This window comes from Nansenia antarctica (assembly GCF_963989245.1).
Source record: "Nansenia antarctica genome assembly, chromosome: 4".
NCBI classification, from domain to species: domain Eukaryota; kingdom Metazoa; phylum Chordata; class Actinopteri; order Argentiniformes; family Microstomatidae; genus Nansenia; species Nansenia antarctica.
The window spans coordinates 5,900,949-5,914,768 of record NC_137689.1 but is presented as its reverse complement, the minus strand read 5'-3'; the positions used below and the strand labels follow the sequence as shown (position 1 = coordinate 5,914,768).

Genomic DNA, 13,820 nt, shown 5'->3' with positions numbered 1-13,820 from the left:
GACCTTTGGACCATTGGGACTGACTACAGCGTCATATACCATCAACAGGGGGGAAATGTGACATGAAATAATTATGTCAAAATGCAGCACTATCATGCACAGATCAGCCTTATAACATGTAATGTTAGATATATAACGTTAGACAGGGAGCACAGATGTACTTTTTTTTTGGGCGTTCCGAAATGAACGATATGAGGCTGGGAGGGAAAAATCACAGTATACCCACTAGAAAAAACTAGACTACACTACTGGTTGTCACATAGTTGTTCACTACTGCAGTAGGCTCTGTATCAGTCATGTTCGTTAGACTTCAGCGGTTCTGAATCAAAATATTCTCGTATTACTTTATCAAACTTCTCTCACACGTCCCCCTAACAGCCAATCACAGCCTCACTCTGCTGCAGGTGAGAGGAGAGGCCGGGGGAGAGAGAGAGGACCTGTTTCTTTCTGCAGTGGTCCCCGTCACAGGGGGGCTGGTGACAGACTGCGGCAGCAGAGAGACGTGCTGTCACCTGAATCTAATCACAGCCAGCACAGCCTCCCTCCTCTAGAGAAGAAGAGGTTTGAAACAACTCAAAGGCACGGCTCACCATTATAGAAACAGTAAAAAAAAACGACAAAGTGATAAAAACACATTCCACAAATCACACTTTATGATCCACCTCAGCTCTCTCCTCTCAGCCACCGTCCTTCAAAGATACCCTCCTCCCTCCCTTCCACATATTCATTCCACACATCCTTCGAAGCTAAATCTCTCAGACTATCACAAGACATAAACCTCAAATAAATCTCATCTATCACAGTAGTTACGGTATATTTCGCGGCCAGCTTTCGTCCTCTGAGGCGTTACCTTGCGTCGTCCTCCTCCTCCTCCGTCACGCCCTGGCTCTCTCCCTCCGCCCTGTCTGGTCCGGCGGCCTCCAGTTCAATAACCAGCACCTGCTCGTTGTCACCGTGGCATTTTGCTGACCCCTGACCTTCCTGGCGGAGGGGTAGGCAGCTACAACAGCAGGTGCCCATCCTGGCGCTGGCATCTCCTCTAGCGCCCCGCCCTAGCCCCAGAACCTTCTCTCTCTCCTTCTCCTTCCCCTGCTCCGCCCGGCCACACTGCTCTGTCTCTGGCTGTCTGCTGGGTGACCGGACCATTCTCTGGAACATACATCATTCCAGGAAGCTCATCTCTCTCTCCCCTGGACTGGTTGGTAATGTATTAACTGTAGTCTCCGGGACGACCGGGGGGGTTAAATATCACAAGTCCGACCAGGGGGGCCCTGATGGAACGGCTGTTACCCAACGGCAGCACACAGCCGCCCAGTGTATCGGCCACCTCAATCTAGTCTTTGTCCTGCTCTCTTTTATCCAATAATATGCTGTTGTACTGTTGTACTCTGCACCCCCCGTGCCGGTACCCACCAACAAGACAGAATGTGTCCTAAAACTGCCACTAGCGCTAATCCGTCAGGAGGGAAATAACGTTGACGTTGACGTGGCAACTCTGTTCCTAGCACCTTAGCGTCGGTTGGCCGTTCAGGCCGTTTCCTGAGTTAGCGAGAGAGAGAGATGGATGTGGCTAACTGTCGGTCTAACAACCAACAAACAAACCAGCCATAGAGTCTATGTAAAGTTTAACCAACCGTCCATAATAAAGACAGACTAGTACATACTATATCCTGTCATTTTTTCTCTTGGCATGAATCCTGGTTAATCCCTGTATTGGCTATTGCCCTGGTGCTCAGGGCTGTGTGTTGCTAAGCCAACATATTGTATTCTCCTCTCTCTCTCTCTGAGGGTAAATAAATGATTCATACTGCAGTGAGAGAGAGAGAGTTCTTGGAAAGCTACTAGCCCCCCCTGTTCCTCTGCAGGTCCGCCGCCAAGAGCTTCCGCCAAAAGAAAAGGAAATCATTAAGGAGTCTTGTCACAGCAAAGGGCTCTGACACTGCCTCTGCTTCTGTACCTAACACGCTGCATAATCACTACATCTCCCAGGCTCCCAGTCCCACCCAAACATCGGGGGAGAGAAGGAGGACAAAACGCAAAGAGGCCGTAAGGTTACAATTTACACAAGCCGGTCTCTGTAGTACACCGGCAATTACTCTAATGACAACAAACATTCGTTGGGTAATTGCCTCGTAACCATAACGTGAGCGGTGACAAACGAAACGAGAGAGCCCCTCGGTTCGATTAGGATTTAACAGCGAATGAGGATATATATCCAGTATTCAAGTTAGAGGGCCAGGGGGGATGGTGGATTTTATCATATGAGGACAATTTTAGCATCCCCACAGCGTCAGCGACTCCAGTGTCAGTGACTTGGTAAAAATGTCATTGCATGTGTGCGTGCCCCCCCCCCTCGCCCACAGTATTTTACTCAAAATGCGCAAAACTAAAATGTTGAAATAGCAGTAATACCACGTTCATTGATAAAATGACATAAGGGATGGAAAGGGGGGATGGCAGTTTTAGAAGGGGGATGATTTTGACTGTTTTTGTTTCAGGGGGGGATGCCATCCCCCCTCATCCCCCCTCAACTCGAGTGATGTATATTATATCGCCTAATAGAATCAGGTATACTGAGGAGATTGAGAAACTTCAAATGTGACGTCCCTGATAGTGCTAGTGAGCTGTTGGTGGTGGTGTGTGGCACGGAGATGAACAGAGGTTGACTCTCCGAGGCAGAGAAGAGCAGAGAAGAGCACAGTCATTCACCGATTACACCCGTCAGCATGAAAGGAAGCGATTACGGAGTGTTTCAGGCTGAGGGGAGGTGGGAGAGAGAGAGGGGGGGGGGGGGGAGGGGAGAGAGGTGGTGGGGGTGGTGAGAGGGGGGATAGACAAAGAGAGAGGGGACAGAGCTCTTTCCCTCAGAATACATAATGTCAGGTGAAGGTCACGGCTCTGTCTCAACAGAGGAGGAGAGAGGAGCAGGACTGTGTTTACACACGGGATCAGGCCGACAGCAAGGCCACCAGGGGTGAATTCACTAACAATAAATTGCGAGTGCAGATCATTTATTTGCCATTTTTTTCGTGCCTCATCTGCAGACGCTCTCCGCGTCGTTTTAAGAACTAATTCGAGTATCGATGCAAATTAAGTGCGAGAGCCACCAGGTTACGGTTGGGCCAGTGGTGGGTGTTACCTGTAGCGCTTACACAGGTGCGATTCCCACCACAGCATCCATACCGTTATTTCGCTATTACACCCGCCAAGCACAGGTGCCGACTTTTATTCAATGAATAAAATGGCATTATGAAACGCACAAGGCTCAGTCAGTGACTCTATGGAAGATGTTGAGCCTGCTGTGGTAGCCAGAGATAGAGAGAGACAAACAGGTTCTGAAGCTATTGCACAAACGGACTGCTCTTCTCAGGCTAGCACGAGTGTTCTGTTACGAAGGTGACAAAGGTCAAACGTGGTAGAATTGTTTAGTTAGTTTTCAATTACGAAGGTATTACTGGTGTAGCAGGTATTTCAGCATTAAAAAATACTGGTTTATACCGGTTTGACCATTTTTCTGACACCGGCCTAACCCTAAACCATGTCAAAACAATTTGCGCAGCGGACGAAATGAACTGCATGGAATTAACCTAGCACAGGGATGAGGACAGAAGAGGTATGGAAGTATCGTTAGCCTCGTAGCATAATTGCCTAAGTCATGCTTCACTTGTGGTCAGCCGAGCCATCTTTGTATGTAGTGTCAGAAATACCTGATGTCAAAGAGATGACTTGAGGCAGATAGTGATTTTGGAATGTAACAAGCATTCTGATAGGCTGATGGCATCATAGGCAATAATGCCCAGTGAATCAGCAGTGTTAGGAGAGGAGAGTTAGGCAGATATCTCAATTTGGCCAAAATATGACTTAGGCAATTATGCTATGAGGCTAACGATTATGGAAAAGTGGGCCTGAAAAGAGAGCCTGTTTTTTTAGTCTGTCCTCTCATAGACGCCCCAGGCTAGGGAAACAGCTAGGGAGGGGTGAAGGAGGGGGGATACATTTCCCCAGACCACCCCAACTTCCAGAAGACTGCATACATACAGTACAATACAGCCACCAAATCCATCACAACTGAACTCCATTTCCCAAGTGTCCCATCGCTACGTGAGCCACATACAGTGCACCTCTACGTCAGGGTGGGTAGCGGTGTTGTTTAAGTTGGGAGCTAAAAACTAGAGGACCGGTAGACAAGGCTGTTTTATTACAAATGTCCAGCTGTATAGCAAAATCATCTTTAAGCTGTGTATTGACTTTACCTCTCTGCCTGGGAGGATTATCAATAACAGCTGCTTGGATTGGGTTATTGTCTTTATCTTAGCTTCAGTAGACGTTAGCTAGGCTCCCAGTGCACTGTGGGCAGCCTGGCTGGAGCAGGGGCAGGGACAGGGACATGGAGGTCTAGTATTCAGTGACATGCTCCTTATCACTCCACCCTCTCCTCTGCCAACTTGACACAGAAAGATGTGACACTGGTCTGGTGAAAAGGTCTGCAACATGTCGGCAATTCTCAAGTCACGCAAATGACCACAAAGTCCGTTTTAGGATCACTAATTACTTATAATTTGTGAATTGGATTAACTGTATCGCGTCCCGTCCTGCTTCAGGCTACTGGGTTAGAGATACATGGCTTGTAAACAAACTTAGGTTTTAGGACGACGTGTTCAAAAACAAGGACTGTGTGATCATCTAATTATGTGTAGTTATGTGTTTTTAGCATGTTGATTAGCATGATGTGCTAAACGTCCAGTTAGATGTTCATAGAGATGTTCCTTCTTAACTGCTAGCTAGCTAGCTACCAACATGATGGTAGCAAACACATCTGTTTTGATTCAGAGCGAGTTTCTCCGGTACTTGGTTTGAGGTGTACCAACATTCAAATAAGCATTTATTCTTCAACTATTTTCAAATTTCAATATATGACACATCATTCGAAAACGTACAATCTTCACTTTCATAATCTGTAAATCACCAGACCCTGTCACATATTTGATATCCAATCCATTTCCATCATGGAATGCCATGTTTTTTACAATGCTGTAATTTCACAGATGAGCAGTGAGTATTCAATTCCCCGTAAAAGGGAAAATAAGTGGCCCTGGTAAACTTCACTGTACGGTTAACCCCCCCCCCCCCACCACCACCCCCTCCTCACCCCACCCCAGCCCCAGATACATTACACTTCCCCCGTCAGACACTGTATCTAATGACAAAGGAAGCAATGACAGTCCCTGACTACTTCCTGCATGAACAAGAAGTGTGTTCCCCTGCTTTTCACCTCGCAGGAACAATCACCACAACACATTCTCTGCCCTTGTCACTGGGCTGAAAGGAACGGTCTGGGATGCTTTTTAAAAGTGAAGTCTGTCAAGACAAACTCTCAAAACACAACCCACTGGTGTCAACCCCCCCCCCCCCCCCCCCCACACACTGCAAATAGGAAAACACAAAGGACCTCTAAAGCCCTTCCTCACTCTGGAACAGTTTTAATGTCAGCACTCAAATATTTATCTATCTATTTCTGGCAGTTTCAAATATACTGAAATGTCAAACAGGCTAAAATGTCAAGAACCTTTTTGAATTGATTACACCGGACATGACTTCTTCCTGGGTTTAGAGGGATTGCTACACCACGTACAAACTATCTCTACCCTACAACACACACCTCCTTCAGAAAAAAGAGGATCTTTTGTCACGCCGAGGTCAAAGGTAATCTAAAGGGTCGTGAGGTCGGTTTACAACTTCGCCTCAGTTGGAAGGGCTGGAATCTGCGCTACTTCGAGGATCGTTGGAGCACGAGTCTGCCTCAGTCTGCGGAAACGCAACGCTTCATAAGGAGAGCCTGGAGACATACGCCTATAGGGAAACTCATCTGCCTTTAATCTCCGTTTAAAGTCTTTTGCTTCAACACTTCTGAAACATCTTAAGGCTAATTAACTCATTCTGCCCTCAGCGAAGAGTAGAGGCAGAGAACAGACAATACCAATTAGATAACCAGGGGGGGGGAAGAGAGGGGGGGGGGGGGCACGTACACACGGAGGCCTCCTTAGCGATCTGAGAGAGAAATGAATAAAAGATTGATAGAACCATCATCTCTGTTGAAGGAAGAAAGCAGGGCAGGGTTAAGGAGAGGGAGGCTCTCTTTGTGTGTGTTTCCGTTTCCGTGTGTGTGTGTGTGCGTGCGTGTCCTTGCGTGTGTGTGTCGTCTTTGCGGATCTATAGCATTGTGGATATCCAACAACTCGCCCCTGCCGGTGCAGCAGGGTAGCAGAGCCCGCACGACAATAAGAACAGTGTCCCAACAGGACTCCATTGTACCTCAGCGGGATCACTTCTGCCCTGGGGGAGCTATAGAGTTGCACGTTCCCAATGCATACTGACTGACTGACTCGCTCCGGCTATCCCATTGCTAGGGGGGAGAAAACTGGGGAAACCACTTTGTGCAACCTAGCCTCCGTGCCCCCCTAGTTAAAACCCTCAATTGAATGAAGAAGCATTCATTTATTTTTTTATTTCCTCTCAAATTAAATCTCTCAAATCTGAGAAGAAAATGCAAGTCATTCAGATGATAGCATTAGACCGCCGCGGAAACAGCTAGAAACACCTCCTCTCAGAGAGGGGAGAGGTCATCTAAGCCAGGGCAACAGAGAGAGAGAGAGAGAGCTAGCGTCCAGCGCTAGCACGGCCGGGGGGGCCGAGATGTAGATGAATGTGAGTTTTACTACGGCCCTTGATCGCGGTGTCAAACAATCCCTCCTTTGTGCTCGGGCCTTCGCCGGTCGCCCCCGGCAACCCCGCAGCACACAACCCGAGCAGACCGTTGTCACGGCAGCGCCATGCGGACTTGGATTGCGCTCAGCCTGTCACAGCATGCTCTGCGGCGGACAGCGGGGGGAGGGGGGGGGGGGGTGCCAGGCAAACTCAAGTAGAGACCAAGTAACCGCAAGATACACACACACACACACACACACGTACACACACATGTACACACACACACGTACACTCGTACACACGTACACACTCACTCACACACACACTCACACACTCACACACACACACACACACACACACACTCACACACTCACACTCACACACACACTCACACACTCACACACTCACACACTCACACACTCACACACTCACACACTCACACACTCACACACACACACACACACACACACACACACTCACACTCACACTCACACTCACCACACATCACTCACATGACTGCCTTGGATGTATTTTTTACTGAGGATATCACACACACACACACACACACATCCAAGGACTGTGCTACTTCAACCTTAAGTGCCTGTATTGAGAAACCTGCAAACAACAACAACCAAAAACAATATCATCTATGACGGCCTTGGATGTGTTTTCACAGAGGATATCAGTCATGTGAACCCCCCACATCATCACCACCATTCAACCATTCAATGTCATGTTTGTGAGGCCTGCAGCGGTGATGAATGTAACGCTCCAGGAGCTTAATTAGCTGAGTGCTAGAGGGGACAAGCCAGGTGGGCTTTTGCATACGCGACCCTCCCATAATTACCTTAAAGACACGCGGGACAAATGTTTAAAAACCTGGCACCCTCCGAGCTCGCTGTAAATCAAATAAATCTCTGGTGCGAATGGTCCGTCCGCTGTGAAGTATTGAACGGTGAACCGTTAAGTGAAAATCATAACACACCACATCAGCAGAACTCAACGACACCCCAATGAGAGATAGTGAAAAGCACAAAGACCAACCACAAGGACAAACTCAACATCTCTCACCCTTCGCACCTTCCAAGTAATTAAAACGTATGCATAATTAACGAAGTCCTTGGTCACACTTTGCACGTTTCCGAGCATAGACAGCAATGCGGTAAGGATTACACCGTTCACACATTTCTTGTTGTGTTGTTGACTTATTATAGTCTCTTCACAGTATGTTTGACTTCATAATAGGCGTTGCCTAGTCTTAACACCAAAGGGATTCTACAAAGTTGTATTTTTTTATTCGCCATTTAGCATTTTAATCCAAAGCGATTTACAATTACAGATTACAGGGACGTTCCCCCTGGAGTAACTGAGGGCTAAGTGCCTTACTCAAGGGCACACTAGTGGTGGTGTTTCAGGCGGGATTTGAACTCACAACCAACTTCCTGTACTCACTATCCACTAGACCAGGCCACCACTACCCACAATGCCATGCATGACCTGGCTCATGGATCAGGCAACCCTTCCATGAATCACTGGTTTGTCAGTTTAGTATGTGTGAACAACTAAAGGGTGGGACTAAAGGCCAGTTCAGACCAAAGATTCGCGACAAGACGAGACCATTAAAGATAATTCACACAGCTGCACAACTAGAAGCTGGACGTTCTAGAATGTTTAAATGTTCAAATGTTTAGAACGTCCAGCTTCCAGTTGCAGCTGGTCTGAATTATCTTTAATCTTTTAGTCTTTGGTCTGAACTGGACGGTTTTAGAACGTCGGTTGCAAGCGGTTGCCGTGGTTTTTCTCTGCGACGTCCTGAAACGGACTCGTCTCGTCGCCGATCTTTGGTCTGAACCGGCCTTCTGAGAACTGTAGGACACCACCAGTGACCAGGCCTGTTCCTCTCCCTGGCCTCTGTTTGGTACTCAGAGATCTGCTGTTGGCTTACTAACCAGTGTTAAAGTAGATCTGTTGTTAACTAACCCACCAGTGTTAAAGTAGATCAGTTGTTAACTAACCCACCAGTGTTAAAGTAGATCAGTTGTTAACTAACCCACCAGTGTTAAAGTAGATCAGTTGTTAACTAACCCACCAGTGTTAAAGTAGATCTGTTGTGGTCTAACCCACCAGTGTTAAAGCAGAACACTAAACAACATGGCCACTGCCAGAGAGCCAAGACCGAAACAGGATCTTTCCACAAAGTCATTTAGGCAACAAATAGGCAATTGATTTTACAGCCCTGACATTTAGGGGGCCGTCATATCTCAGAGCTGCAGTGTTGTTCTCTCTGGGTCCGGAGACGGAGGCGCACAATGAACATTTCTGAAATGATTTTTTTTCCTTTTGCCCGTTGAAACCCACATCTCTGGATGCCAGTCTTCCTGCTTCAGTCTGTTCTGAGCTCACAGTTTCTACTGTGTTCTTGTGTGAGGTGCCTTGCAGTATGAATGTGTGTGTGTGTGCGTGCGTGCGTGCGTGCGTGCGTGCGTTCGTGCGTGCATGCTCGTGCGTGTGTATCCTCCATCTCAATGCAATATAACTCAAATGCAACACATGAAGCAAGACAGTGACACTCAATCTCAGAGCATGATATGGTCTATAACTGGGGTTGGCATATGGGAGGGTGTGGATATGAGTGTGTTGCACAAAGGTAACATTGGGGCTGAATGAGTTATGTCTTCTGCCAGGCTGAAACTACAGAGACACACAGACGCCTGTAGTCAGGCAGACAGAAACCTCTTGATTGTCTGAGCTCAGGTAAGCGGCAGGTGAACATTTGAGCCGAAGAGATAGATAGAGATAGATAGAGATAGATAGAGAGAGATAGATAGATGGATAGAGATAGATACGGCCTAAATGTCTATCAGTTTGAGCCTTGGCGAGCTGTTATGTCTACAACCCTTTTTAGGCGTAAAATTCCCAATAAAGAATGGAGGCAGAGGCGGTGAAAAAACGTTGATATCTATCATAGCTTTACTGAACATACCGCAGGTGTCCAGGCATGGTATCACTTCCGCATCTGACCGGGGCAACACTCGTTAACCTATACAGCTTTTCATCATTCCTACTACGGTGGCTCACATAGCTAAAAAAAATAACCCTTCAATGCATAACACAAGCCTACATTCCAAATGGAGACATCTTGTCAAACTGTAGCTTCACATTTGGATCACATTTGTGCGTTCTTGGCTCGACACCAACAACCAAAAGCGTCAATAGAAAGGCAGAGTGTCTGTCTGCTGCTGCCCCTAATGACTCCATGTGGACATAAAGCAAAAGCCTCCGCCACAGTCCCCGTCCACCCAAACAAGGACACACAACCATGACAATGCAAAGCGTTGTATGGCAGGCTCTCTGTCTGGGGTAAGTGGGGCACACTAAAAGGGGCATGACTGGGGGAGCCGGGGGGGGGCGGGGGTAGGCAGAGTGGCTACCAACCTGCAACTATTCACGCTGGGAGAGGAGTCCCTATACACACACCCCCCATCCCATTCACACCGGACGACCACTGCTCAGGCCTGTCTCATCGCCACGTCTACTGTTTTACAGTGTTTGTCATTGTTAGCTTTGATTTATCAGCAGAGTTTTTCAGCAGGGTTGTGTGCAGTGCTGCTCTGTCTCACAGGGGCCCATCTGCCCATCTGCTCCTCTACAACCCTGACAGCCACAGGGCTGATTCCCAGCGAACACAACAAAGTGTGACAAAAACACAGCAGAAAGAAAAAATAACCCAGCCGGCGATTCTTGCGAATGAGATGGGCTCTCTCTCTCTGCTGAGTGTCTGAGGAAACAAATAGGATAGCCTTACTGTAGACGCTAGACAGAGAGGTTTAATGGGGAGGCTGGTTTCTCGACACAACAACAGCGAAAGCCTGGCGAAGTTGCCAAGAAAAGAGAAAGGCCCGAGGAATCTGCCAGGATACAGCTGGTACCTGTGGGGGGGTGTGGGGGGTGTGGGTAGGGGGGGTAGGGGGGGGGGGTATAACCATTTTCTCAACAGAGCAACACAGAGTGACTTTGGAAACCCTGTCCTCTTCGCTGCTTCAAGACTGTAATCGTGCTATACATCTCTGTCACCACATGGGCCCCCTCTCCTGCCCTCTCCCCAGCACCGCCCCCCCTCCCCCCTCCTAGGCTAGGGAGAGATGCCTTTGATGTGGTTGGCGAGGTGAGGCAGTAGTGAAGGGGCTGTTAGCGTATACGCCAAGTATCACTTTTCTTTCTTTTTTTAAATCGAACGAACCATGATGATGTACGTTTGTTTTAAGAACCAACTCGTCACCTCTTCAGGTTACACCTTAACTGCTCCTCCTGAGACATCTACTACCCCCCAGCACTTGCGTCTCCTGAGACACCCGCTTTTCCCCTTTACTGTGTCCCCCAAGACTTCTACTGCCCCCCCCCCCTGTACTGTTTCTCTGTTTCTCCAGTGTCTATACAAAAAAACTGTATTTTGTCTTTTTTTGTTCCTTCTATCACAGAGACTGCCAATGGCCACGGGCCTGAGCTAGATTACACTTCCTGCTACAACTGGTTGGATTGATGATTCACTTGCTTAGTCAAATGTATTAATTAATTGTAAGTCGCTTTGGAATAAGGGCGTCTGCTAAATGGCAAAAATATGTAATTTGTAACGTAATCACTTTTCATTCCAATGAAAGGAGTGAGGAACGAGACGCCTTCGCTCAGTGGCAAATACAAATTACGTGAGAGCCAATCAATGGGCTCGCTCAGAAGCTGGCTTGAAAGCGGACCGCTGACATGGGAGTTAATTACAACGAGCAAAGGTGGGTTCCAAGACCATTATGTACTGCACTCGGTGTGCCACACCGGTCTATAGCTTCTGCTACTGGGCATTGTCCTTTATATCTTTAACTGTGTGGGCAGATAGCAAGAGTAAATGAACATCAACACAGCTAGGTAATGTATCGCTGGGTTGTCAGTGTGACCTGTCATTCTGCTGTGGTCTCTGTAGATCTCCCTGTGTGTGTATTGCTCTTCCCAACTAATTGCAAAAGCCCCTGAATATGCCCCCGAATAAGAAGAAAGCGAACATATTAAGATATGTCAATATTATCTTTCCCCAAACAATATAAGATCAAACGCAGTCATATTATCAAAATAGAAAGACGTCTCATATCTAATTACATTTTTAATTTGACCTTTGAGGAGCTTGTGTCAAAACAACAGGATTTGTTTCACAGAGCTGGTTTATGACATAAGCCAGGTAATGTCAGAGGCTCAAAGGGAGATAACGGATGCCTCTGTGGTTGTTATATTATGTGATATTATTCTCAAATAACATCACATACAAGTAAAGAATATATATCATCTCTGTAGACACTGTAGAAGACTTCCTCAAATCAGACTAAAAATGGATTCAGGGACAGTTGTACCCTAACCATAAGATATTATATATAATATATAATATAATGCACGTGCATATATTCATCATGGATATCCGACTGAAGATTTGCATCATGTCTGTCTCCTATTATTACTGAGACAGTGACGTGCATCAAAACAGCAACCCAGATGTCTCTAACACAGAATAATAATAGAAAACAGTGGGAATAAAAAAGTGATGGCATGATGCAACGTCATCGTTGCAGAGCCCGCCGCAAGAAGACACATTTAAAACACAAGTGTGCGGAAAACACAGGGACACTCAGGACAGGACCTCGATGCACCCGCTATGCCTTAGGTGACTGCTTATGAGTATGATGGTCATGATCACATTCCATAAACGCACATCCATAAGCCAGTGCACTCACTTGATGAAGTAGCTGGCCCCCTCGTCCGTGAAACCTTCCTCCCATCCCCTTGGTAAATCTACAAAAAACATGAACACAACAACAATAGGCTGGGCATGAATCCCTAAATATTGTTGAAGCTCTCCAAAAACAATGTGCCACACTGCAGTCATTGGCAGACTGTAAAGGTGCGCTGCACAGTAACTCAATGTATTGCATTAGTGTTTGCGCGTACCTGATCGTATCATGTGGCCAGAGTTGACAGGTTCACCCGTGCGGGGATGGAGCCAAGTTGTGCAGTGAGTTTGATCACTGGGAAGAAAGAAAGAAAGAAAGAAAGACACCTGTTAGTTCTCTACTTGGACGAGGGACATAAAAAGCGAACATTTAATTCGTCTGAACAGTTCCACATAGATGTAAAAGGTGCATTGGTGAACGCTCACTTGATGAAGAAGACCCGGCCGTCTCCGCAGACCCCGTAGGACCAGTGGTCAGGTAGTGTGTCCCGCCCGAGAGGCGCCGCCATGATCCCGGTGTCTCTGTCCGGAGCTATCGCATGATTCTCCTCTCCGCAGAGCTTTTCCAGGGAACCCGACAGAGTCCAATGATCACCGCTAGGGCTGTTAGACTTTTAAAGGGGAAGACCGAACTTGTAGAAAAGTGCCATAGCCTAGTGCCTTTGTCCTACTTTCTAAGCCGACGAAAAAGAGGGTGATGGTGGGGGCCTGGGGGCCTGGGGGGGGGGGTTACCAAAGCGTGGAGAGATGTGGTGCGTAAAAAGGGGGCGCATCTCCAAAGCCATGTTATAATCAAGCGCAGTATTGTTACGCAGCACAATTGGGGTGTAATTATGTACCGATTACACATAAGGAATGAGTTGAAGAGATTTCAACATAATACGCCCTGTTAGTTGAAAAGATTAACATTCCTAAACGGCGAGTCCCGTCACACGCACACACACATACACACACGTACACACACACACACACACACATGTACACACACACACATTCCATCAATGAACCTTCATGCACTAGTCGCGCAATCAATGAAACATAACATTGACGTGATGATTGGCCCGACCTGTTATTGAACTGTACATTGAAATCTGTACAGTACAGTCAAATAACTATTAGCCAACTGATTTTAATGTAGGCTAGAAGACAAGGCTTTATATTAAGGTTGGAAGATACAGATTAATTCAATATCATGCGAACTAAACTGTAAAAAGTTACGCCAGGTTAATTCAAATTAAACTGTACAGTCCTATATGCCAGTTACATATCCTTATCCAAAGTGGCATAGCCAACATGCTATAAAGAATGACTTAATGAATTAATTGCAAATCAGTGCAATAGCAATCAT

At 46.9% G+C, this 13,820-nt stretch overlaps 1 protein-coding gene across 1 annotated transcript in view; it reads right to left on the bottom strand.

Moving 5' to 3' along the window:
• plekha7b (pleckstrin homology domain containing, family A member 7b) overlaps window positions 1–13,006 on the bottom strand; it is a 106,953-nt gene extending 93,947 nt beyond the window's left edge. The window contains 3 exon segments of the mRNA XM_080529855.1: window positions 12,477–12,534; window positions 12,691–12,767; window positions 12,899–13,006. Coding sequence (XP_080385981.1) covers window positions 12,477–12,534; window positions 12,691–12,767; window positions 12,899–12,981 — 218 coding nt within the window. The 5' untranslated portion in view covers window positions 12,982–13,006.
• Between the last annotated feature and the right edge of the window lie 814 nt (window positions 13,007–13,820).